At 44.6% G+C, this 26,478-nt stretch overlaps 1 protein-coding gene across 1 annotated transcript in view; it reads right to left on the bottom strand.

Annotated features, from left to right (window-relative positions):
- The window catches only part of MICOS10 (mitochondrial contact site and cristae organizing system subunit 10), a 30,679-nt gene extending 9,903 nt beyond the window's left edge, over window positions 1–20,776 (bottom strand). Inside the window, exon 1 of the mRNA XM_044237305.1 lies at window positions 20,640–20,776. Within this exon, the coding sequence (XP_044093240.1) occupies window positions 20,640–20,703 (64 nt within the window). The 5' untranslated portion in view covers window positions 20,704–20,776. The remainder of the gene's footprint in view (window positions 1–20,639) is intronic.
- Between the last annotated feature and the right edge of the window lie 5,702 nt (window positions 20,777–26,478).

The following is a 26,478-nucleotide window of genomic DNA, read 5'->3' as shown; positions in this document are numbered from 1 at the left end:
GTGTTAACCAGCCTCTCCAAAGTCTGCGGTGCTGCAGGGTATACAGGAACCAGACCAAGAACGTCATATTGTACAAGTCCTCCACCTTCCTGGGTCTCTCCGGACTAGACGGAGGCCAGAACATCTGAGGGAATTTCTCAGGTGGACGTCAATTCCCAGGATCCTGATCAGAACAAGCAAGCCAGTCAGCAGAACACAATAAAGATAGGGAAGGCAAATGTGGAAGTCATTACTGGGGTGCTCTGCTTCAAGAACAGCCAAACTCATTAACTGAGTGCGTGTGGCACATGATCCAACTTTGGGAATTCTGACAGCCATACAGCTTTCCAAGAATGCACAAAGAAAGGAACAGGTTTGGTACACATTTTACTAACATATAATTAGCTAATAAATTCACATGTGGGCATAGCATGCAGGAAAATGAGAAAACGCTCTTTAGACTAATTTAAGGGAGACTGAAAAAAATGCAGAATTACTAAGTTTCAATAAACACAGTAAAAGACGCAATGCATTACACTTATCTGGGAGAGGAGGCTTTGGAGGTACTAACATTGACAGTGTCGGGCACTGTAGACTGTTTCTGTGTATTATTTCATTGAATCCGCAGAACCGCGTTAGGAGATGTACTACAATCCTGTCTCCCAGAAAAGGAAACAGTTTAGTGGAACTGACTTACCCGAGTACACACAACTAAAAAAGTAGAATTCCAACCCAGGCTGTCTGACTCCAAAGTCTCGGCTCTTTCCTACACGCAGGGATCAACTTCATGGAGGGTGGAAACAGCAGGACAACTGGTCCCCTGCTCTACATGATAACGTGTCTTCTGCACTATGACACGTAGTTTATGACTATGGCACTCTTCAGTCCCTCAAGAAAACAACAGAAACCACAGATGTCTGACTTTTCAGAAGGGATAACAAAAGCCTGAAATTACGCAGAATCAATGAGAAAGAGTCCACAACTCAAAACTCAAACTGGGAAGTACTCCCTCTGCTCACTGGCCGAGACTGGATGAAACCAAATGAGCTGAGAGCTGATCAAATGAATCCAAATTCATCCAAACTGTTCAAAAGGGTACTTCCAGTGAGTGTCCTCCCTCCCAACACCGCCATCCCTCCAGCCCATCCCCATCAATACAGTAACTGGATTCTCATCTCTGGGAAAGGAAATGTAAGAATCAGGGATTCGGGATTACCAACATGGACGTCATGATAGCGACTACGAGGTTGCCTACTCCCGATTCAAGTGACAAATTCAATGGAGAAACAAGAACCGGTAATTTCTCTTCCTTGTGCATCTACTTAAACCACGTTTATGAGCATTTGTTAAGCAGAAGGCACAGGTGTTTCCTCTTTGAAGGTGGGAATTGTTACAGGGCGGTCTACTTCAGCGATAAGGCTGTGTGGACTTGGGGTAAGACCGGCCAGACATGAAGGAGAATACCAGTTAGGTTACTTATTAGTCTCAGCGTGTCTCAGTCCTTGGGCAAAGGACAGAACTTCCGCGGCATCTGTTTCTACATATGGAAATCAGGAATACCGACAGGACCTGTCCCCGACCGGGGAACAGCGAGGATGACACATCACAGTGTGTGTAAAAAGCCTGGAAGAACAGCACACGGCACAGCGTAACTGTCACCCCCTTCCTCTCCCAACCAGCCAAACCATCTCGGCGGGTTAGAGAAGGGAGTAGGGAGAAGGTGGTGAGCTTGTTCAAGAACAAATCAAAAGTACAAATATTTACTGAGTGCTGAAGGACAAGAGTTTAGGTCAGAAATAAGTGAGACAGAGTCTCTTCCCTGTGGAGCTTCTCATCAGGGAAGGAGAATAAGTCAGGTATCCAGAAAACTGGGAGGGGACCATGTTCCGCTGGTCCAGAGGAAGACAGTGGGAGGAACACACTTAGCTGGGAAGACTTTTTTTTTTTTTTTTTAAGATTTTATTTATTTACTTGACAGAGAGAGATCACAAGTAGGCAGAGAGGCAGGCAGAGAGAGAGAGGAGGAAGCAGGCTCCCTGCTGAGCAGAGAGCCTGATGTGGGACCCGATCCCAGGACCCTGAGATCATGACCTGAGCCGAAGGCAGTGGCTTAACCCACTGAGCCACCCAGGCGCCCCTAGCTGGGAAGACTTTTTTAAATGCCTGCGAAAGAAGTGTCATTGGAGTTGTCTTAAAGAGCAGACAGTTAACAGCCCAAGTCTATATACAGGGGTGCGTGCTCCATCCACCCAAGGCTCATACAGGGAAACAGGGGAGCAGGGAGGTGGGCGGGGAGAACCTGCCTGAAGCATGAAGCATGTCCTAGAGCAGGAGATAAGGCTAGAAAGGGATCAGGGCCATTCTGAAAGCCCCAAAATATCACGGGACTTACTCTAGCAGGCAGGAGGCTGCCCTAAAGTTTTTGTTTTTTTTTTTTAATATGTAATATGAGGGGTCCCTGGGTGGCTCAGTCCTTAAGCAGCTGGCTTTGAGATTAAAAAAAGGGTCCTGGGATCAAGCCCTGCATGGGTCTCCCTGCTCAGCAGGAAGCCTGCTTCTCCCCCTCCCACTCCCCCTGCTTGTGTTCCCTCTCTCTCTGTCAAATAAATAAATCTTTGAAAGAAAAAATATGTAACTTGATTGAACCCGTGCTTTAGTAAGACTCGTCTAACTAAGGTGTGTAGGATCACTTGGAAAGGAAGAAGACATTTTGCTGGCAGAATTTACAGGCTTAACAACTGATTATGTATATGTGAGTCTGGGGTTTAGGGGCCGCACTGGGGCAGGCTGTCAAAGAAAATGCTGAGAACCTCTATCTGGATAACTAGAAAAAGATGGGTGCTATTTATAATAGTTATATATATTTATAACATTCATCAACTAACCTTTTAATACCAAATCCCCTTTATCTAAAACATAACTGGGTTTATAAAACGGCAACAGTTGGGGCGCCTGGGTGGCTCCATCAGTTGAGTGTTAGACTCCTGATTTCGGCTCAGGTCATGATCTCAGGGTCGTGGGATCAAGCCCCATGTCTGGCTCTGAGCTCAGCAAGGAGTCAGCTTGTCCCTCCCCCTCTAATCCCTGCCCCCATGCTCTCTAAAATGAATAAATAAAATCCTAAAAAAAAAAGGGGGGGGGACATCTACAATGTTTTCAGGAACACTACAGAACATTAAGTGAAAAGCATTCCCTAAGCACTTATGCTTCAGGAGTCCGTTATCTCATTTAATCCTCACGATAAACTTCCTTCATTAGCCCCATCTTATAGGTCAAGAAACAGAGACACAGAAAGGGTACGTTCCTTGCCCCAGGGCACACATCTGGGATTTGAACCCAGGCAGCTTGACTCCAGAGGCCTTGTGCTTGACTGTCCCCCTCACAGACACACAAAGCTATTTAAATACTTTTGACACCCTAAAGTAGACGAAATGCCTTCCCAAGCTGTGCCAGCCAACACTATGCGTGAGTATTTCCTTAAGCATACAAACTGAGCCCCTACTATGTGCCAGCTGCCAGGCCAGGCCCTGCGATCGGTCAGCTCGTGGTCCGGGGCTGGAACTGACTGTAACCGGGAGGTTGAGGTGCAAGGTACGATGACGGGAACAGGTACAAAGCATGAAAAGCACTGAGGAAGACACCCAAACCATTCTTGGGGGGTAGAGAGGGGGCAAGGGAAACGGGCTCCCAGGAGCTCCTTGCTGCCAAGTCATCCAGTGTGAGGTCAACAGAGCAAGGGTGTTTCTTGCTGCACTAAGCACCCCCCCACCCCCGGCCTCTACTGTAAGCAGGAGGGAAACTAATGGGAATCAAGCGAGGGAAACAACATACCCAATGAGCACTTGACAATATGCCTGCTTTGGTGGCAACGGGGATAGATGTGAAGGGGCCCCCATCAGAGACATCAGAAACGGGGGGTGCCGACAAGAGAAAGCTGTCACAGCAGCCCAAGGGGGAAACAGGTCCAGACCGCACTCTCCTCTGCCCATCTGCCTGGAAAATGGTAGTTTATATACTGTGGTCTCTCGCTCCCCTGTCCCCCCTGCTAGGCAGGATGGAAAGGGAAGGCATTAGAGGCGTGACTACGGTCCGGTCCGGGGTTAGGAACTTCTAAGCAGTGGGAGTGACCACACTCAGTAACGACTCTTAAATAAGGGATCCTTAAGACAGTCATGGACAAAGGTGAGCAGAGATAGAAAAGGGGCTCAAATATTTGAAAAATACACCAGTGGTTTTGCATTTAAGATCCTGCTGGTGCAAATGGGGAATATATCCCAAAAGAGCCTTTGCAAAGGTGTTGCAAGGATTCATCTGAGTTTCGGGGCTTCTGAAAGCATCTTTCTCTCTGCTATTCAAATCTGACTCTCATAAGGGGCCCAAGACAAGCAACAGTGCCCAGCTGACTTTATATTCCAGTAGTGGTCTGCAGTCTTTCTTGAAGGCATCCTTATTCCACAGAGCCCCATAAATACACCTCTCCAAACCACTGCACTTGCATACATAAAAAAGCCAAGAATTTAATTTTCATAAACTGAGTAAAGAAAAAAAAAGTCTTCTAAAACAAGTTATGAGCTGAAATAAAATGAATTTCAAGTTGTAGTGGGAACAAGAAGAAAAATACGCTGTGGGTTTTTGATGGTGAGAGCCAGTCTTTTCTGGGAATTCCTAAGATTGGTAGCACATATTCTAATGTCAAGACAATGTGAGACTAGAGCATTAATATACTCTATTTTTGCTTCTGATCAAAATGGGATATTTATGAGGTTGTGAGTTCAGGATTTGTCACATGTAGGCTTATAAGAAAATGGTCAAAAAAAAAAAAAAGCCTTTGAACTAATGATTTCAATTTAATCATTTGAGATGATGCCAAGAAAGTAGCAGCTTTCTTAGGGCTGCTTCTTAGCAAAAGGTGAAATGTGCTGCTTAAACCATTCACTCCAGTTAATCATTGAAAATCAGACAGAAATTTTGAGTGGTTTACATGTGTAAATTCTGACAATCAGAAACATTTGTTCTGACTCGTAAACATTTGTCAAAATAAGTCTACAAATCTGTCAACAATTATGTCAGAGTGTTACAATAATTATAAACTATTCTAAGCATTCTAATGCAGCTTTAGGTTGGATAAAGAAACTTGACATAAACACACGGGATTTCAATTCCTCCCATTTGCACTGTTAACTCTCAATCAAATAGTTCTAAATTCTACCTGCAGAAACCCAACTGAAGCACCCTGGGAAAAAGCCCTGCGGCCAGCCGGCTCTCCCAGCCGTGCCGCACACCATTCTGCTACTTGGCTTCCTGTCGTCATCAATATGGACTCATATTCTCATATGCCCTATCCTTCCCATATGCATGCATGCGGTGTTTTTTTAAGGCCCTAAAAATAATGGGCTATGCTTTCTTTCAAATCATTCTAATTATTCTATTTGTTACTTTTTCTTCTTCGTTTCTCACATCAATTTCAGCTGCTGAGAAAGTACATGCACGTGATACACGAATATGTGACCCATGTTGTGTGAGCGTTAGTCTGGAAGGCTGCGGCGGGGGAACCACAGAGAGTAAGAAGTTCAGGAAGTTACACAAGCCTAGGGCAAGGTTTCTCAAACTCGACTACCGGCATTCGGGGTGTACAACCCTTGGGTGCCGTTCTGCGCATGACAGGATGACTAGCAGCATCCCTGTCCCTACACGCTAGGTGTCCACAGCACTCCCACTCCCCCACTCCCTATATGGCAACCACACAAGTCGCCAGACATTGCCCAATGTTCCCACAGCGTAGCTATAAATCACTCCCAGCGGAGAACCACCCGTCTAGGGGCTTACAATTTATAAAGTGCTTTCATATCCATTTTGATTAGTATCTCATCCTGAGCTCATCAAAATCATGTAGGGACTAGCACTGCAAGCATACAGATGAAGAGCGACATCTGGCTGGATCGGTGGGTTGAGCATATGATTCTCGACCTCAGGGTCATGAGTTTGAGTCCCACACTGGGCGTGAAGCCTACTTTAAAAAAAAGACAACCAGTTTCCTACAGAGTAGGAAATTGAGTCTCAGAGCGAGTCAGTAACTGACCCAAGCCCATTCGGCTTTTCACTATCCCACACGGCTTCTCCGGCGAACAGCCCTCAGCTTCCTCAACCAGGGAGGTTATCCTACTGGGGTCTTCAGGCAACAATGGGCCATCACACCCACCAAAAGCAAACCCACTAACAGGTCACCCAATGAGAAACTCCATTAACAGGCGCAAATATGATTTCAAAATTGGCCAGAAAGCTTAAAAAGGTTTTCACTTTAAAGTACTAACCTGTTAAATAACAAACTAGACGTAACATACGCATTTGAAGATCATTCATAATCTTCAACTACAGGAACCAAACGGACTCCACAAATAACTTAAAAAAAATTTTTTTTAAGACTTTCTTTTCAAGGGGTGCCTGGGTGGCTCAGTGGGTTAAAGCCTCTGTCTTTAGCTCAGATCATGATCCCAGAGTCCTGGGATGGAGCCCCACATCGGGCTCTCTGCTCAGTGGGGAGCCTGCTTCCTCCTCTCTCTTTCTCTCTCTGCCTACTTGTGATCTCTGTCAAATAAATTTAAAAAAAAAAAAAACTTTCTTTTCAAGTAATCTCTACACCCAGCATGGGGTTCAAACTTATAACCCCAGGATCGAGAGTCTCATGCTTCACCAAGTAAGCAGCCAGGCGCCCCTAAATAACTTTTTTTTTTTTAAACAGAACTGTTCTTATGTGTTTTCTTGCTTACATTATAAAAACAGCAAAGTAACAATCTTCCCCACCTAACATCATCATCCTTCCCAAGAGATAATTTGGTTTATTGTTTATCATTCCATTTATATACATGGGACCACATGTCATGCATGTTTTACAATTTGCTTTTCTCACTTTATAAAGGACACCATTCTGTAATAGTACATCTTTTTTCCTAAGATTTATTTATTTACTATTTTAGAGAGACTGTGAGCAGGGGGAGGGGCAGAGGGAGAGAGAGAGGAGGAATCCCACTGACCCTGAGACCCCACAAGGACTCAATTCCCCTGACCCTGAGGCCATGACCTGCGCCTAAATCAAGAGGTAGACACTTAACTGACTGAGCCACTCAGGTACCCCACAGCACATGTCTTTTAAAAACTTTTTACTGAATTGGGGGCGCCTGGGTGGCTCAGTGGGTTAAGTCGCTGCCTTCAGCTCAGGTCATGATCTCGGGGTCCTGGGATCGAGTCCTGCATTGGGTTCTCTGCTCAGCGGAGAGCCTGCTTCCCCCTCTCTCTCTCTGCCTGCCTCTCTGCCTACTTGTGAGCTCTACCTGTCAAACAAATAAATAAATAAAATCTTAAAAAAAATTTTATTTAAAAAAAAAAAACTTTTTACTAAATCACAACATACAGATAGAAAGCTGCACAATTCAGTGCACCACGGGATGTATTTGCAGACGAAAAACACCCACGGTGTGCCAGGGCAGGGCACAGAAGATTACCAACACCGTAGGAAGCCTGCCTGGGCTCCCTTTTGCAAAGCTCTCCATCCGAGGGCAATCATATTCTGACAAGTGAGTAGTTCTGCCCGTTTCTAAACTTCTGGCAGTGGACTCACACAGTGAGAATGTTAGCCGAACACCATGAACAGCTGCAGGAGGTCGTTCACGGTCATTGCCATAGAGCACACTATCACATCAGTGTAGCCTGATTTACTTATCCATTCTCCGCTGATGGGCATTTGGGGAGCTTCCAGGCAGGGCCATTATGAATAGTGTTCTATGAACATTCCAGGGCAAGTCATCTGGTGGACACAGGGGCACGTCTGCTGGGTAGATACCCAGGCCTGAAATCGTCGTGTCACGGGGTATACATCTGGTTAGCTCTCGTAAATACTGCCAGTTTTCCAAAGTGGTTCACCGATCAAGACTCCCACAGGCAGTCTGAGGCTGTGGCTGCTTTTATCGTCACCAACATGGAGTATTTTCCTTCTTTCGGGCTTTAAAGAACTTTTGGAGGTATTATTTCTGCAGAACGAACTGCGGCCACTTACGGTGTTGGACACATGTCTATACCTGTGAAACCACCACTCCAACGTGAAACAGAACACTGCCGCCACCCCTCGACGTTCCCTTGTGTCCCTCTGCAGCCTACCCTTCCCTCCACTCTTACCCGAGACAACCGCTTCTCTACTTTGTCACTACAGACTGGTTTGTATTTTCTAGAATTCTATATACAAATGGCATCATATAAATGGAATACAGTGGAGGTGCCTGGCTGGCTTAGTTGGTAGAGCGCGCGACTTAATTTCTTAGCTGTGAGCTCAAGCCCCATAATGGGCATGGATTCTACTTTTTTTTTTTTAATGGAATACAGTATATACTCTTCTGTGTCTAGCTTGTTACTCAAGATGATTTTGAAATGTACGTATGCTATTGTATGTATTAGTATTTGTTCCTTTTATTAATGAACAGTCGACTTTATAGACAGTCTATATTTTGTTCTTATCCATTCACCTGCTGAAGGACTTCTGGGTTCTTTCCAGTTTGGGGCATTATGAGTAAAGCTGTTATGAATATTCACGCATAAGACTTCATGTGAACAAATGTTTTCATTTCTCTTGGGTAAATCCGTATGAGTAGAGTGACTAGACGGTATATATACAAAAAACTACTAAGTGGTTGTACTATTTTACAACCCTATCAACAGTGCACCAGAATTCTACCTGTCCAACATCCTAGTCAAACTTTAGTGCAGTCTGTCTTTTTTAACTATTTTAATGGTGTGGAGGGGTATTCTCATTATGACTGAAATTTGCATTTCCCTAATGACTAATGATATTGAACATCCTTTCATGTATCAATTTTTTAAAAAATTTTTATTTATTTGACAGAGAGAGATCACAAGTAGGCAGAGAGGCAGGCAGAGAGAGAGGGGGAAGCAGGCTCCCTGCTGAGCAGAGAGCCCAATGCGGGGCTCGATCCCAGGACCCTGGGATCATGACCTGAGCTGAAGGCAGAGGCTTTAACCCACTGAGCCACCCAGGCACCCCTAGTATAATTTCTTTTGTGAAGAATCTTATCAAACATTTTGCCCACTTTCTTTCTTTCTTTCTTTAAGATTTTATTTATCTGAGACAGAGAGAGCATGCGCGCATGCACGAGCAGGATGAAGGGATAGCAGGAGAGGGAGAAGCAGGGAGCCAACTCTGGTTTGATGCCAGGACCCTGGGATTATGACCTGAGCCGAAGGCGGATGCTTAACCAACTTAGCCACCCAAGCACCCTTACCCATTTTCTCAAATGCAGTCTTCTTACCACTAAATTTAAGAGTTCTTTATTTTTTAAAAAGATATTATCTGAGAGAGAAAGCAAGGGAGAGCACAAGGTGGGGGTGGGGCAGAAGCAGAGGAAGAAGCAGACTCACCACTTGGGGTGGGGGGGAGTGTTCCTGGGATATTACACCCAAGAGCAAGGCAGGTGCTCAACCAAATGACTGAGCCAACTAGGCACCCAAGAATTCTTTATTTATTATGGAAACAAGTCCTTTGTCAGATACATGTACTGCAAATATTTTCTCCCATTCTGTGGCTTGCCTTTTTGTGCTTTTAATGGTGTCTTTCAAAGAGCAAAAGTTTTAGATTTGGGTCAAATCCCATGTATCAGATTTTTTTCTTTGTGACTTTGTTGTGACCTAAAAAAATCTTTTCGGAACTCAAGGTCACAGAAATTTTTCTCCTATGTTTTCTTCTGGAGTTTTACAGTTTTAACTTTCACATTTAGGTTCATGATTCTTTCCAGTTAATTTTTATGCACGATAATGAAGTTCAGTTTTTTTCCCTCTATATGGATGCCCAGCTAGTCAAGCACAGTTTGATGGAAAGATGTTCCATTCCCCGTTAAACCGCCTTGGCATCTTTAACTGACCATCTACTGACGGGTCTACTTCTTTTTTTTTTTTTTTTTTTAAAGATTTTATTTATTTATTTGACAGAGAGATCACAAGTAGGCAGAGAGGCAGGCAGAGAGAGAGAGAGGAGAAAGCAGGCTTCCCGCTGAGCAGAGAGCCCGATGCCGGACTCGATCCCAGGACCCTGAGATCATGACCTGAGCCGAAGGCAGCGGTTTAACCCACTGAGCCACCCAGGCGCCCCTGATGGGTCTACTTCTTGACACTGACCTAGGTGTGTCTCCCTTCCCCAGTATCACTGTCTCGTTTACTGCAGCTTTAAAATAAGCCTTGATGGCAGGTATTGATTGTACTTTTCCAACTTTGTTTTTCTTTTTTTTTTTTAAAGATTTTATTTACTTATTTTGAGAGAGAGAGAGAGAGATCGATCACAAGTAGGCAGAGAGGCAGGCAGAGAGAGAGGAAGGGAAGCAGGCTCCCTGCTGAGCAGAGAGCCCCACTAGGGGCTGGATCCCAGAACCCTGGGATCATGACCTGAGCCGAAGGCAGAGGCTACATTTAACCCACTGAGCCACCCAGGCGCCCCCAACTTTGTTTTTCATTGTAAAAATCGCTCTGGCGACTTTGGATTGTTTACACTTTAATACAGATTTAAAAATCAGCTCAATTTTTATAAGTATCTCTGAGCATTATTTTTCTTGCTAGAGAGAGAATACAAATTTCCTCACTGAGTTGCCAGGAGGGTAAAAAGGGGATAATACATTAGTGTACCAAGTACAGTGGCAGATACCAGGCATTCACACAAAGTTAGCCTCCTCTCTCTCTCTCTCTCATGGTCTTTAAATAAACAAGATCCAATCTAGCAATGCCCTCACATTTTACTAGTGGGTCAATGGCCACAGTAAAAATACTACCACACCAAAAAGACTTTTGTAAGTAAATATTTGTGTTTTCACTTGGATTCAATACTGAAATGCACTTGCCAGAGAAAGCAATTCGGCATATTTGCTAATAAACTGTTTCAGGCCACATTTTAGGAAAGCATGAAACCACAGCCAGAACAAAAATCTAAATATGTTTGGAAGTCCCATATAGTGCCTAATTACATTATTCTATAACACTAACACAAAATTCCCCTCTAGCAAGATCACAATGTTCCATTATTCATACTGCTGCCGCAGACGGAAAAAAGTATTTTTACTCTCAAAAACTGTTTAGAAATACATATAACAAACAAAATATGGCTACTAACTCAACAATTAACATGTACAAATTTGAGACCCAAAACCTATAAACAGCCAAAAACCCTTTGAAGTATTTTAGTGTAGCCTAAGTGATATCACTCCATGAAACTAAGACAGATCAGTTTGCAAACACAGGCTACCAAAAGGCTGTTTTTGGTGAGCCACCAATACTTTGTGGCAACCCACATTTATCAGATGAACTGATATTTACAGAGAAACAACAATTTGCTTTCTTTTTCCATGACCTTATTCATTGGCCTCTTTCAGTATAGTGGTTTTGTTTTGTTTTTTTACATGAAGATGGCCTTCACAATTAATTTCACTACACTTAACTGATTATTGGATGAAAACACACAATCTGCTGGTTAATTCTAAGGAGGTCACCTGCTAAGTCATTTCAAGTCCCACTTTCTTAACAAGGAAGAAAACAAGGCCAAACCCTTTCTTTTCATGAAAATGAACGCATGGCAAAGCAATTTCATCTCTGTTCACTGAGCCACATATAACCAGCGACCTAGCCCAAGAGGTACCAGAAACTAATAAACTGCAAAGTGTTGCCTGGGCTGCCCTCCTGCCTCTCCTATTTGTCGAGAGCAAGACCACCTCCATTTACATAGACCCTGACTCCTGAGGGTGCACATTTCAAGTTCTGTAAGTAGGACCGCTGCAGAGCACTGGGACATCGGTCTCCGTTCCACTTCTCTGTCCCCATCTTAGTTTTGGTTTCTTCTATCAGATCACCCCATCTTCAGCATAAATTCACAACAACATACTAACCAATCTCTCTGCCTTCATCTCGGTCCTTTCTAACTCATTCTCCTGGCGCTATTCAGTGATCTTTCTGAAATCAGAAACCCAACCACGTCACTCTTCGCCTTCACATTCCATGGTTTTTCCTAATGCTACCCAAAGAGCTGCCACACAACCAGCAAGCAGCAAACCCACCCGTGGGGCATACGTACCCAAGAGAAATGAAGACAGACCCCAACATAAAAACTTGTATATCTGGGCACCTGGGTGGCTCAGTGGGTTAAGCCTCTGCCTTCAGCTTGGGTCATGATCTCAGGGTCCTGGGATCAAGGCCCACGTCGGGCTCCCTGCTCAGCAGGGAGCCTGCTTCCCCCTCTCTCTCTCTGCCTGCCTCTCTGCCTACTTGTGATCTCTCTCTGCCAAATAAATAAGTAAAATCTTAAAAACAACAACAACGACAAAAAAAAACTTGTATATTTGATCACAGCAGCATTATTCCTAAAAGCCAAAAGGTACAAACAACTGGACGCCTGAGTGGCTCAGTCAGTTAAGCGTCTGCCTTTGGCTCAGGTCATGATCCCAGGGTCCTGGACTCTGCCTCCTCCCCCCACCCACTCGTGCTCTCTCTCAAAAACAAAGAAAATCTTAAAAAAAGAAAAAAAAGTATGAACAACAAAAATGTCCATCAGCTGGTAAATGGATAAACAAAATATTGTATATATCCATATTGTGGTATTCTATGGTAGCAAAATAAATGGTATTAATACTAACAGTATTAATATAATTATCATTAATATAAATATTAGTATTAAAAACTAATAAACAGCATTCTGTTTGTTAATACATGTCAATACTACCCAGAACAATCTACAAAGTCAAAGCAATCCTTATCAAAATCCCATGATAGGGGTGCCTGGGTGGCTCAGTTGGTTAAGCATCTGACTCTTGGTTTCGGCTCGGGTAACAATCTCAGCATCATAGGATCGAGTCCCGAATTGGGTTCCGTGCTCAGCAGGGAGTCTGCCTGGAATTCTCTCTCCCTCTGCCTCTCCTCTGGTTCTCTCATTCTCTCTCTCAAATAAATGAAGTATTTGTAAATCATTTATCTGACAAGGGGTTAATGTCCAGAATATAGAAGAGAACTCCTAAAACAAAACAATAAACCAATTCAAAAATGGAAAAGGAACTTGAGCAGACATTTCTCCAAAGAAGATATACATATGGCCAGTGAGCACATGTGAAGATGTTCAACATCACTAATCATTAGGGATATGCAAATCAAGACCACAACGAGATCAATGAGATACTAGCTTACACCCACTGGGATGGCTACTGTCAAAAAAAAGGCAGGAAGGAAACAACTGTTGGTGAGGATGTGAACTAATTGGGACACTGGTGCACTACGGGTGGGAACGTAAAATGGTCCAGTTGCTGTGGAAAACAGTGTGGCAGATCCTCAAACTGTTAAAAATCGATTTACAATAGGACCCAACAATGCCACTTCTAGGTATGTACCCAAAAAGAATTGAAAGCAAGGTCTTCAAAAGACAGGTGTATACCGTGTTCACAGCAACATTACTCACAATAGTGTCCATCTGTCCACAGCTGAATGAATAAGCAAAATGTGTTACACACACACACACACACACACCCCAAAATCCTACTCAGATTTAAAAAGGAGGCAATTCTGATGTATGCCACAACGTGGGTGAACCTTGAGGGCATCACATAAACTGAAATAAGTCAGTTTCAAAAAGGCAAGGACTGTGGGACTGTACTTCCAGGAGGTACTTAGAGAAGTCAAAATCACAGAGAGAGAAAGTAGAACAGAGGTGGCCAGGGGCTGGGGGTAGGCAGGAATGGGGAGTCAGTATTAAATGGGTCCAGAGTTTCAGGCTCACAGATGAAGAGTCACGGAGAGGGGTGGCGGCGTTAACTGTAAAACACTACGAATGGACTATCATTCACCTGCACATTTTTAAGTGGATCAGATGGTAAATTCTGTTATGTGTATTTTATCACAATAAAAAAAAATGGGGGGAACAAAAAGGGGAAATCCGCCATAGGGCTATCAGGCTTAAGTGTGGTCATGTATGTAAAACGGAAATGCCAGGGTCTGCCAGCTCGCGCTAAGTGCTGGACAGATGGCTGCCGCTGTCATCATTTCCAGCAGAAGCCAGAGCCTCTCGGTCCTCTGGGACGACGCCTGCACAGCTGCAAGGCCCTGAATGCAGTCCTCCACCTGGTCCCCTACTAAATGCCTACACACTCTACAAGGTCACTACCTTCTTTGCACATTCCTCCAGAAGGTAAGCCCCTCCAGGGTAAGGCTGCTACTGACCATCTGTGCCCCGCACCCCCCAGGCTCTCCAGAATCCCTGGCATTAAATTGGGGGTGGTGGGCTGGTGAATATACATTAACAATTACTGTTACATATATAAACTGGAATACTGATCATCAGGCTTCCATACTACTTACAAGATGAAAGCAAATGTGGTAAATATTTTAACTTATGACTGCCAGCTTTCATTCACATGCCTGCAGCTAATATTTATCAAGTACAGGTAATGCCCTAATTGCTCTATAAAGAATATCTCATTTTATCCTTAATTTTAACAACCCCCTGAGAAAGACACTACCATCCCACAGATGCGGAAACTGAGGCACAAAGAGGAACTTCTTTCTCTCTCCCTTTCTTTCTATTCTTTCCTTCCTTCCTCCCTCCCTCCCTTTCTTTCTTTCGTTTGTTTGTTTGTTTGTTTTTAAAGATTTGTTTTATTTGTTTGTTTGTTTGTTTTTAAAGATTTGTTTTATTTATTTGACAGAGATCACAAGTAGGCAGAAGCAGGCAAAGAGAGAGGTTCCCACTGAGTAGAGAGCCCGATGCAGGGCTCGATCCCAGGACCCTGAGACCATGACCCGAGGCAGAAGGCAGAGGCTTAACCCACAGAGCCACCCAGGCACCCCTCTTCCTTTCTTTCTTATAAACTCTGTGCCCAATGTGGGGCTTAAACTCATGATCCTGGGATCAAAAGACACACACTACCAACTGAGCCAGGGAAAAGAAAAGGAAAGGACTGTGAATGCCCCAGAGTCCACTGAACGCAACACACTCCAGGGCTGTTTCCCAATGTCCCAGGCTTGCACTTTTCCTCGTTACCAAGAAAATGAAAACCCTGCTGTGCTGAATATACCTGCCTTGCAGAGACAGCCTTTTCCAGGAAGGCACCACAGCCTCGGACATCCTTGCCCCAACCATGACCATCTCCTTCCCTTCTGATCTCCTGGCCAATTCACAAGTTAGTAAGACTAGATATTCTGGACTCTGGCCTCTCAGTGGAAGAGAAATGCGGGAAAAAGGGACACAGCCCATTGTACAACTTTGCAAGTCACATTAGGAAACCCAGGACCTCCGCATGAATTCAGGAAGTACTGGAATCAGATTTTCCTCCAAGCCTCCTTGGGCAAATCTGCAACTCTGAGGCCCGGCCACTATCACGCAGACATCGACTTGGTCATGAGGTCACAGCCAGCCAGCCGGACCTCCAGCATTCAAGAGAGAGTTATAACAAGGCTCTGAGGACAATGGCAGTGCTTCCATGACCCACCCTTGCAGGGCTTAGAAATTCTCAGATCACAGGGAAGCACCTCCTGAAGTCTTATAGCTGGGTTTTTCTCATCTCCTGGAATCGTGTTTTCCCAGGGAAACAGAAAACAGATAGAACCACGCATCCAATCCAGGGAAACAAGCACAAGCTGAGGGTACCAGCTCTGTCCCAGAGCTTTTAAGCCCTCTATTTTGGCAAGATATCTTGCCTTCTAGCCTCATTAACAAGAAGGTGTGATTTATTCATGTGGGTACACACAAATTACTCGGTATGTACAAGGAAAACAGCCGGCGCAGTCTGTGAACTGAGGGCAGAAAGAAAACCAGAGCATTCAATAAATCTGATAAAACTTAAAAGTAAATCCATAAAATTAGCAAAAAACGATTAATGACGCATTCACATAAAAACTAACGGAACATGCCATTCATAAAATGTAATCTTCACTCCTTTTTAATTTCCTGCAATAAAGCTTTGGCACTACCACTGAAACCAACATCACCCTATACTTGTTTAAATACAAAAGTGTTCTCTGGTTCATGTTTCTTAGCTGACTACTCCCAAACATTTCTACTACTACTTTGTTATGAAGATCTACTGACAATAATTTACATCCCCAGATGAAATAAAGAGTTGGTAAAAAGCCCCTAAATTACAGGGACACACAGTCAAACATGTGAACTAGCAAAAATTCACCTGAAATCTACCTGACTTGACTTTTCAACTTAAATGCTAATTCATTCAGTTAATAAACACACAGCGAGAAGCAAATATAGGCACAGAATGTAGTCTGCAAAATTCTCAGCAATTCACGTCTTTCTAACAGTAATTATTGTATGCCTTCTCTGTGTCAGGGGTTAGGCGATCAACAGGGAACAAAAATGTCTCTGGGCCTCATGAGTTCATATTCTAGCGAGGATGGACAATCAAGTAAAGAAAAAAATCACAAATTTCAGATGGTGCCATGTGCTACTAAGAAAAATTAGTGATGTGATGGAGAATAAACAGGACACCTAGGAACTTATTCAATGCTAACAAATTTATTCATAAAAATACATTAAGCTCAAGCTTTATGGAGGAACTAGCTAGGCAAGGCATATGAGTGGCAGGAATAAGAACACAGGCCAAAGAGAAGGGTAAAAATGTGAGGGGGAGAAAGGAAAAGAAAGGCACAAGAGCTGAAAGAACAGATGTGTAAGGAACAATGGTCTATTGTGTCTATTACAGGGAGGCATGTGTTTTGTTTTGTTTGATTCGTGGGCCCAATATATTAGGTCAAGCTATATTAGAAACCACCTATCCTATCACACTCCTATTATACACAAATAGTATCTTAAAACCAAAATTAACGAGGGAAATAAAACTGCTTTTCTTATGACGGCGAAGGGCAGGGAAAAGGTATTTGTGAACCGATGTAGCTCTTCCCACAGGATGAAATCACAGAATTTTCTGTTGAGACATTGCTCCAGCTTCAGAGTAAGAGATCCGCGAAGAGCAGTTTTTTCTAAAGAACTACCGTCTAAGTACAAGCTTGTATGTTCTTTAACTCAGCTGTACTACATCTAGGCTAAACATGAGCAGTGAAAAGTCATTTTTCAGCAAACCAGAGGGAAAAGAACAAAAACCCTTCGGGTTTAAGGCAGCCAAACACAGAGAAGCCCTCCCAAAGGGAGCTGTCCATTCACCTTGGATTCCCTTCAGTCTCTTGTCAAGCCAGAGCCTGAAATTACCAATATGTAGCTGAAAGCCTCTATTTTCGACAAAACCTCCCATCTACTTCTGGCGGGCGGCCATTGTGAGTGTCCACCTCCATCCTGAAGGACCAGGCAGCAAGCAGCCAAGGAGGTTTGAAGGGTCTCACATCACTGCCAACGGGAAAAGGAACCAATTTGCTCACTACAGAGTGCGCTCATCTCCATCGTCTCCAAGACTCTCAGACTAAAGGCTCCCCGAGTATCCCTTCTGTGCTTCCTCACTCTTATGCCCTTTCTCTAAGGCCACTACTAAAGGGACGACACCCTCCAAATCTGAACTCAGCTTCTCCCACAAAATTAAAACTTTCTACTCAGCTTCATTATCATTCTCAAACAACTCAATCATGTAAGTAAAAAAGTGACCAAAATCATGATCGCTGTTCTCACTGGTCTTCTGTCATTCCCCATGATCAGTTTCTAGTCCTTCCTTACTTCGTGTAAATGAGGTGTTTTGTTTTTTTTTTTAAGATTTATTTATTTATTTGACAGAGAGATCACAAGTAGGCAGAGAGGCAGGCAGAGAGAGAGAGGAGGAAGCAGGCTCCCTGCTAAGCAGAGAGCCCGATGGGGGGTTCGATCCCAGGATCCTGGGATCAAGACCTGAGCCGAAGGCAGAGGCTTCAACCCACTGAGCCACCCAGGCGCCCCAACGAGGTGTTTTATGTCCAAGTTCCCATCAGCGGATCACCCCTTAACCACATTCTAACCTTGGAGTCTTCTCTGTAAGAAGAAGAATGAGGCAAAGTTAACCAGTTGGAGAGAAAGATGACGAAAATAGCATTTACTGAGTTCCTACTATGAACTTGGCACTGTTCTAGCCTAGGAGGTGAGAATTTCTATCTCCATTTTATAAATGGGGAACAAAGTTGAACGTTTCTCCAATACACCCATTCCTCTCTGGTCTAACAGAGCAGACTTTCACCACTTCAAATCCACAGCACCGCTGGCCTCCTCAACTCCTGACCTGTTCTGTATAAAACACTGCCAGAACAATCATACCAAAATTCCATTTATATCACACCAATTCCCTGTTGAGGGAAGTGAAATGCCTTCTGCTTCTCTATTTGCCCACAGACTGGCCCAGAATTCAGTAAGTATTTGTTGCTTAAAACCATCCCATGATTCCCCACCAGCTTAGAGCTAATGAGCCCTAGAAGCAGAAAGTAAGAGGTGTTTAGGGCAGCTGTGTTGAATCCGAACCACCCATGTGAAAAAACCAAAAGCAACTCAGGAGCCGTTAAGATAAAGTGGAATTTCTCTACGACAGTTCACAATTCTGACTCCACCCAAACCAGCCTTCTTCACGGAGCAGGGGTACTGGATTTAGAATGCCCGGGTTCTAACCCCCGCTCCTCCATGGCTAGCTTCTTAACCTCTCCATGCTTCAATCTACAAGAGTTCAACTGGGCTGGGCCTCTGTTCCAGTTTTCCCACGCTCCCTGACTATCCAAGTCCAAGTCATTCTCCAAAGGTCGGATGAAGGCCCATTTTCCTTGCAAACTCTCACTAGATGACCTCAGCCCATCACCAAATGACTGGGTTCATACAGCTCTACAACGCAAGGAGCCTGAAGCGCTCATTTCAAGTCTTATAGGTAATCATGTATCACTGTGTCTCACTGAATTATTTCCCTTGTGTACACCCTTCCCCCACCAATGTCCCACTCACAAATGACAGCCATGCCGCTCACTCCCTCAGGTGATCCTCAGTGACACAATATTAATATCAACAATTATTATGACCACATCTGCTGCCTCTGTAAGGGCCAGGCACTGCGCTCAGTTTCCTGCATACTTTACTATCCTTCAATCTTCCTAATTCTTTCAGCTAATCTTTTTAACCCCATTTCATAGTGGCAGAAGAAAGCCAACCCAAAGCCACAAAGCTAGTGGGGATGGGGACCAGGGTGAAGAGCCAGAGGGATGACGTCAAACTGAGCCGTCCGCCTCCCACTCGTGTACCTACTGTCATTGTGGTGCTTAGTAGTGTGGTCATTTAAGAGTCACATGTTAAATCTCTCCTAAACGTGAACTGTTCACAATAGCAAAAACTGTATTTCTTGGCTCACTTACAGAATAACCCATTCTTAATAAGTGATTCATACCCAAGCCTTTACTTAAACTTGTAATCCTAACAACTCTGTGAGATAATAATTGCTGTTGTCAATTTACAAATGAGGAAACACAGGGACGGAGGGGCTCAACAACTTGCCCCCAATCACACAGCTGGTAAGTGAATTCAAGGGTGAAGCGACAGCTGGGATCAAGTACGTACTCCTCTTACTAAGTCCTTCTCGACAATTTTTATTAAGCACAAGCAAACCCAGAAAGGGTCTGGGCAACGGCAGTGACTACAACCAGAACTCATCTCTGCTCTCACCGCGCTTACCATCTTCGTTCTTTTCCAACACCGTCATTCAATGGACACAATCCTAAATCCCCTTAAATACTCAAGTTTTCCATTAAAGAAAAAAAACATCAAATTTGGTAAGAATTAGTATCAAAGAAAAAGCATGGGACTCGAAAACAGAAAACCTGAGTTACACTTCCAACTTTGCCATTTCTGAGCAACTTTGTCACTTCTTGGACCCTGGACAAAACCGTTCACTGACTCGCGATTTCACGACCTGTATGAGATAAATGTACTGAGTTGCACACCTACCACAGTGTCTGGCACTTAGTACACGCTCCATAAGTGAACTCCCATCTTTCCCTCCCCTCCATCCAGTGACTTCATAATCGGCGTCGTCACTGAGCACGTGTGAAAAGGCTCCGCGGAGTTACACCCGGGACTAAAAGGTGTCCAGTCCCTTACTTCCCAGGGCAATTCTCCCTCCAGATCACTAGGTCTCCAATTTCAGGCCGCAGACTACTCTGCTGCCAATAAACCGGGTTACGACTCCGGAATGACAGCGACGCTCGTTAGGGCCTGGCAGTGTCTATAAAACGCTCCCCATGACCTTCTTTAGAAGGCACTTGTTTCAGCTGGCGAGCTCTGTGACCCCTGACCCGGCTCCACGCCCCGTGCTGGGAATGTGGCACCGGGGAGGAGAATGTCCAGCCTCTGGCACGAGGTTGCGCCCTGCAGACCGCTTTCTACTCGAGGAGCTCTGCACCTCTCCGGCGACCTGCCAGCCCGACTGCCCCGCAACCCCTCGCTCCCGGAGCTGCGACTCCTCCCCTCCCGCCTCCCGCGGGGGCCGAGGCTCCTCCGGCCGCGTCCCTCCGCCGCCCGAGTGGTCTCCCGCCCGGCTCGGTCAGCTCGCCCCGGCCCGAGGGGCTGGATCAGAGCGGTCGGCCTGACCTCCCCCAGAGCTTCCCTTCCGCCGGCCTGGTCAGCGGGACCTGAAGCCGGCCGCTCGGCTCCCGGCGGGGCCTGCCAGGGGCGTGAGGCCCCTTACCTATCTTCACCACGGCGTCCGCCATGCACCGGTCCCACTTCCTGCCGAGCTCTGAATCCGACATGTTCCCCACCCGCAGCTCCCGCTTTCCTTAAGGTCGGGCCCCGCGCTCCAACTGCAGGGAAGTCTCGCGAGAGCCGGCCGCGGGGCCCAGGCCCGGAAGGCCGGCGCCGGCCTGACAGATATCGCGAGATGATCTGAATGCTTCCGCCCTTTCCGGTTTGTGGGTGGTTTTTTTTTTTTCCTTCCCTTCAGTTGGTTGTCAGGGTGACGGGTTGCCAGGAGGCCCGAGGTGACCCTGACCTTGGAGCCGCGCCTACCTGAAGGCTGCGAGGCTGACAGGCTTCCCGGGCGGCATCCAGAGCTCTGTCGGGAAGGCCCGTCCTCCGCACCAGCGCCCGGCGTTGGCCCTGGAAAGTCCCAGGGAAAGTGAGGGCACAGCGTTGATTTATTCATTCATGTACTCCCTGGACTGTTTCTACTCCCTCATTGACTCGTTTATTGCAGTGGGACTCCCGCCTGCGCCACGACCTGGGAAACTGCTCTGACAAAGGTCACCTAGGCCAGAGAGAAAGGGATGCTTTGGAACCTCTACACGGCGCTGGGCACAACTGCGCCCTCCTTCCTGGTCCTCCTTGTCTCCGCTTTCTCTTTATTCATCCGACCTCCAGGACACAGACTTTCCTAGTTCTGCTCCCAACTCTAATCTTTCGGTGTCCTTCCTGGGTTGCTTTTTCTCCGCCAGCTGCTTAAAGGGTGTGGGTTCCAAGGAGTTCCCCCCACCATCCCCTTTTCCCTCTGCATACTCTCCCTGAGTGATGGCAACCACTTTCAAATTCTATCTCCAGCTCAAACGTCTAGCTCAAGCCTCGTGTTCATAATCCAACCTCCTTGCTGGTGGTGTTGATTTTAGCCCTCCTTCCCCGTTTGCCTTCCCCATGCTACCAACAAACACAAATTTGACCATATTAATCCTGATTAGAAGCTGTCAGTGAGGGGCACCTGGGTGGTTCAGTGGGTTAAAGCCTCTGCCTTCTGCTCAGGTCATGGTCTCGGGGTTCTGGGATCCAGCCTCACATGGGGCTCTGCTCAGTGGGGAGCCTGCTTCCTCCTCTCTCTCTGCCTGCCTCTCTGCCTACTTGTAATCTCTCTCTGTCAAATAAATAAAATCTTTAAAAAAAAAAAGTTGTCAATGACATTCCATATATATCCAAGACTCAGAGTTCATTCTTGGAAGCCTACACTAATAGATCTTAGAGCCCCCTCTTCATCCACTAATAGAGCGTAGAGATCCCTCTATCTTCTTATTGTCCAAGTAGCTTGGGTACCCCATAGAATTCTCCACATTCTATTAGAACATCTCTTTACAGATGATTGTATCTGCCAGTAAAACTGGAAGCTCATTCCCCTTCGTCCGCACACTCCCTGTTCAGAGTGCAATGCCTTGGACAGCAGGATGAATCTTCTATGAAGTACTTGTTGAACTGAACTGAATTCATTGACCCATTAATTTATTCATTTATTTTTGGCAACTTTAACAGTACAAGTGCCGGACCAGTTCTTGCCATGACAGAGCCCCTTCCTTCAGGAAGTCTTCCGTCCATGACCACCCTTCTTCTAGCTCTCGTCTGAGTTACATTATCAGATTATATTCTAATTCTTTGTGTATCTCTTGGATGTGACTGGGAGCTCTGTGAGAATGAGGTCCGTGCCATTTTTGTATCCTGAATGACGAGCAGAGAGCCTGGTATATATTAGATTCTCAATAAATGCTTTTTTTGAATGGATGTAAGAATGGGTGAATGAATAAATAATGATTGATTGGATGAATTAAAGAGAAAAATTCTCTCAGAGCACCTGACCGGCTCTGTCAGTAAAGCCTGAGCCTCTTGGTTTCAGGGTCATGAGTTCAAGACCCATGTTGGGTGTGGAGCCAACTTTAAAAAACAAAAAACACTGTTCTAGGGGTGTTGTATAGTATAGCATTTGTGTTGAAAAAGGAAAAAAAACTAATTTCACTAAATACCTATGCTGTGTCACAAATAGCACCAGTCATTTCATATAATTCCATTTATCCTCACAGCAGATTAAAATTAGTATCTTCACTTTCACAAATTTGGAAACTGAGTCTCAGAGAAGTCGTATGGAAGATGCACAAGGCTCTGCGTTGTGTAGAATTAGAAACTGACAGAGGCATTTTTATTGGATTCGAGAGAGTTGTAAACTTTTGTAGAAGGCAGAGAGCAACTTACAAAAGCAATCAGAGGCAGATGGTATAGAATAAATTCTGGAGTCAGTCTGTCTGGGTTTAGATCCCAGCTTTGTCATTTCCTAGGCTTGTATCTATTTTTTTCTCTTTCTGTCCCTTTCCCAACACAATGTTTTGTTCACTGCTGTATCCCCACTGCTACAACATTATGTGACACATAATGTTTGCTAGATAAATACGTGTTGGTTGAATAAAAGAAATGAAAACTCTGTGTTTTCATGGCTCTTGGAGAACAAAGACCAATACAAGTGTGGAGCATAGACATTAAAAAACAGCAATACTTTCATTGTAAACTTAGTAAACATTTGAAATGTTTAGAAACAGATTTCCCAGTGCTGGCGAAGGGATTTACAAACATGGAATGGGGGAACCCTTGCAAGACCTCTTTGCTTTTGGATTGGAATTGAATGTATTGGTATGAACTCATGATATTTAATAAAACAGAGGTAAATACAAATATATGCATGCATATTTCCTGATCCTGTGTAGGAAAAGGTCTAAAACAATGACCCCAGGCACCTGGGGGCTCAGTTGGTTAAGAGTCCAACTCTTGATCTCAGCCCAGGTCTTGATCTCAGGGTTGTGAGCTCAAGCCCAATGTTGGGCTCCACATGGGCATGGAATCCACTTAAAAATGAAAGAAAGGAAGAAGGAAGGAAGGAAGGAAAGAGAGAGAGAGAAAGGAAGGAAGAAGGAAGGAATGGAGAAAGAGAAGAAAAGAAAACAGAAAAAAAGAAAACAAAAGAAGAAAGAAAATCAATGACCCATCAGTAGCAATATGCAAGCCTGGCTCTTGGCTTCTAAATACAAGGACTCCTTAGGAACATTACAGAGACTCCAGGGCCGAAGCAGGGAAAATACAAGATGAATGTCTTCTTGTGTCACAAACACAGAGTAAGGAAGTCTTCAAAGGTTAGCAATGTCATGTCAAAATGTTTGCATAGCTCCAAACTGCCTGAAGTAGCACTTGGTTCCTAATTGGATCTCTTTGTGTAAGTCACTATTACTGTGGCTAGGACTTCTCTCAACTGTATGGAACAAGTTTCACAAAGATGAAGTTTGCACTTCAAGTGGGTAAAGACAGAGTCCTGTAATAAAGCAATTTCACAGCAAGCGAGCTGGCATCTTTTCACACTGAACAGAAGAAAAATGAAAGAGTGAAAACTGTCACTTAAGGAGTCAAGATGTCACCCTCAACCGGTTACTCAGTTAAACATAAGCTCTTTGTTTGGTTTACTAGGCTGTAAATCCAGCTTCATTAACAACGCAGATTAGAATATTTTATAGCACAGCACCTGCACAAATAAAGGTCTTTTAGATTCCAGGAGGTTTGGGGTTTTTTTTTTTCCTTCCATTTCCCTTCAATTAAAAGTGAATTCCTTTCTTAAAAGGAGATATACATTTTTTTGCTTCCTATCTCCTTTCCCCCAGAGGGTCTTAGATGGTTTCACCTCTTGAGCTGTGTATCCAGAGTTGAACAGCTACTAAGTAGCTTCTTTGTCTGGTTCTAAAGCCCACATACACGTTTTACATGTGTATGTGTTAACAAGAGTACAGAAAAGTGCTAAAAGTCTAAATACAGTGTAACAAATAAATTGGTGTAAAATGAAAATAGCTAGCATCTCGGAAGCCCAAGCTTGTGTGAGTCCTTTGTCCAATTACATCCTTTCCTTCCCTGCAAGTATAACCGCTATCCTGACTTTCATGTGACTCATTTCCTTGCTTTTCTTTAAGCGTTGTTGCCTGTGCACATATCCTTAAATAATATGGTTTAATTTTGCTGCTTTCGAACCTTACATAAATGGAATCATACTGTCTCTATTTATGTTATTTGACTTCTTTTGTTCATTATTATGCTTTACGACTCACCTGTGTTGCGTGTATAATTTGTCCTGGTTTCATTGCTATACAGTACTCCATTATATTCTACCCATAATGTGTTTACTTATTCTATTGTCCATGGATATTTGAGTTGTTTCCATTTGGGGCTTATTACCCACAAGACTTCTCATTCTTGTACATGTATTCTGATGCACACTGGCATACATTTTTATAGCATCTGTAACTAAGGAGGACAATAGGAATGCTCATCTTCAGCTTTACTAGATACTGACAACTTTATCCTAAAGTGATTACACCAGTTTATGTCCTCACCAGCAGTGTATGAACATGCCTGTTATTCCCCATCCTCCCCAACAGTTGACTTTTATTTTTATTTTTTTAAAATACTTTATTTATTTGACAGACAGTGATCACAAGTAGGCAGAGAGGCAGGCAGAGAGAGAGGAAGGGAAGCAGGTTCCCCGCTGAGCAGAGAGCCTGATACGGGGCTTGATCCCAGGACCCTGGGGGGCTTGATCCCAGGACCCCAGAATCATGACCTGAACTGAAAGCAGAGGCTTGAACCCATTGAGCCACCCAGGCGCCCCCCAACAGTTGATTTTTAATTACACTCTAAAATTGTTGCCAATGTGATTGGTGTGTCATGGCATCTCATTAGGATAACCCTCACTTCTCAAGTGTTGATACTACTCGATCGTATGTTCTGAATCCATAATATGGCAGGAGTAGGAGATTTGAGTGGAATGAAAGTGTCCCTGAAAAAGAAGATGACGAAGACACTGCAAAATTAAATCTTTATCAAAAAAGCAGGTACGGGGCGCCTGGGTGGCTCAGTGGGTTAAGTCGCTGCCTTCGGCTCAGGTCATGATCTCAGGGTCCAGGGATCGAGTCCCGCATCGGGCTCTCTGCCCAGCAGGGAGCCTGCTTCCTCCTCTCTCTCTCTGCCTCCTCTCTGCCTACTTGTGATCTCTCTGTGTCAAATAAATAAATAAAATCTTTAAAAAAAAAAAAAAAAAAGCAGGTACACTGGGTTGAATAGTCCTCCCCAATTCACATCCTTTCTGGAACCTCAGAATGTGAACTTACTTGGAAATAGGGTCATGGCAGATGGTATTAGTTAAGATTAAATCATAGTGGAATAAGGGGAACCCTAAATCCAAAATGACTGGTGTCCTTATAAGAGGAGAAAAAATACAGAGGCAGGCAGATGCAGGGGGAGATAACAGGGGGATGATGATGGCAGAGACTAGAGATACCTGGCAACAAGCCAAGGGAAGCCAAGGTCTCCCGGCAATCACCAGAAACTGGGAGAGAGGCGTGAAACACATTCTCCCTCTGAGCCTCCACGAAGAAACTGACCCTGCAGACACCTTGATTTTGGCCGTCTAGCCTCCAGCACTGAGAATAACATGCTGTTACTTTAAGCCACCCAGGCTGCACAGTACTGCGGACATAATGCAGGCAATGCCTCCCACTGTTACTAATGCGTAACTTATTAAACTCTCCACATCCCCCTTTGGGTGTACCATGTGTTTCTTGCTGGGACCCTGGCTGCTAAACCCACGGCAGATCCCCGCTCTGTCCCTGTTCTCTATCTGCCCACCACCCTCTTTGTTTCCTTCCTAGTGCATATCAAAAATTGCAATCACATTCTTGTGTATGTACTCCTCTCCTGTCCTCCCCACCCCCTCCCCGGTCCTGTTTCTCCCGCCAGAGCTCAAGTGTCAT

The sequence above is a fragment of the Neovison vison genome, chromosome 2 (assembly GCF_020171115.1).
Source record: "Neovison vison isolate M4711 chromosome 2, ASM_NN_V1, whole genome shotgun sequence".
Taxonomy (NCBI): Eukaryota; Metazoa; Chordata; class Mammalia; order Carnivora; family Mustelidae; genus Neogale; species Neogale vison.
Note: the sequence above shows the minus strand (reverse complement) of the source record. Positions and strands in the feature narration are given on the sequence as shown.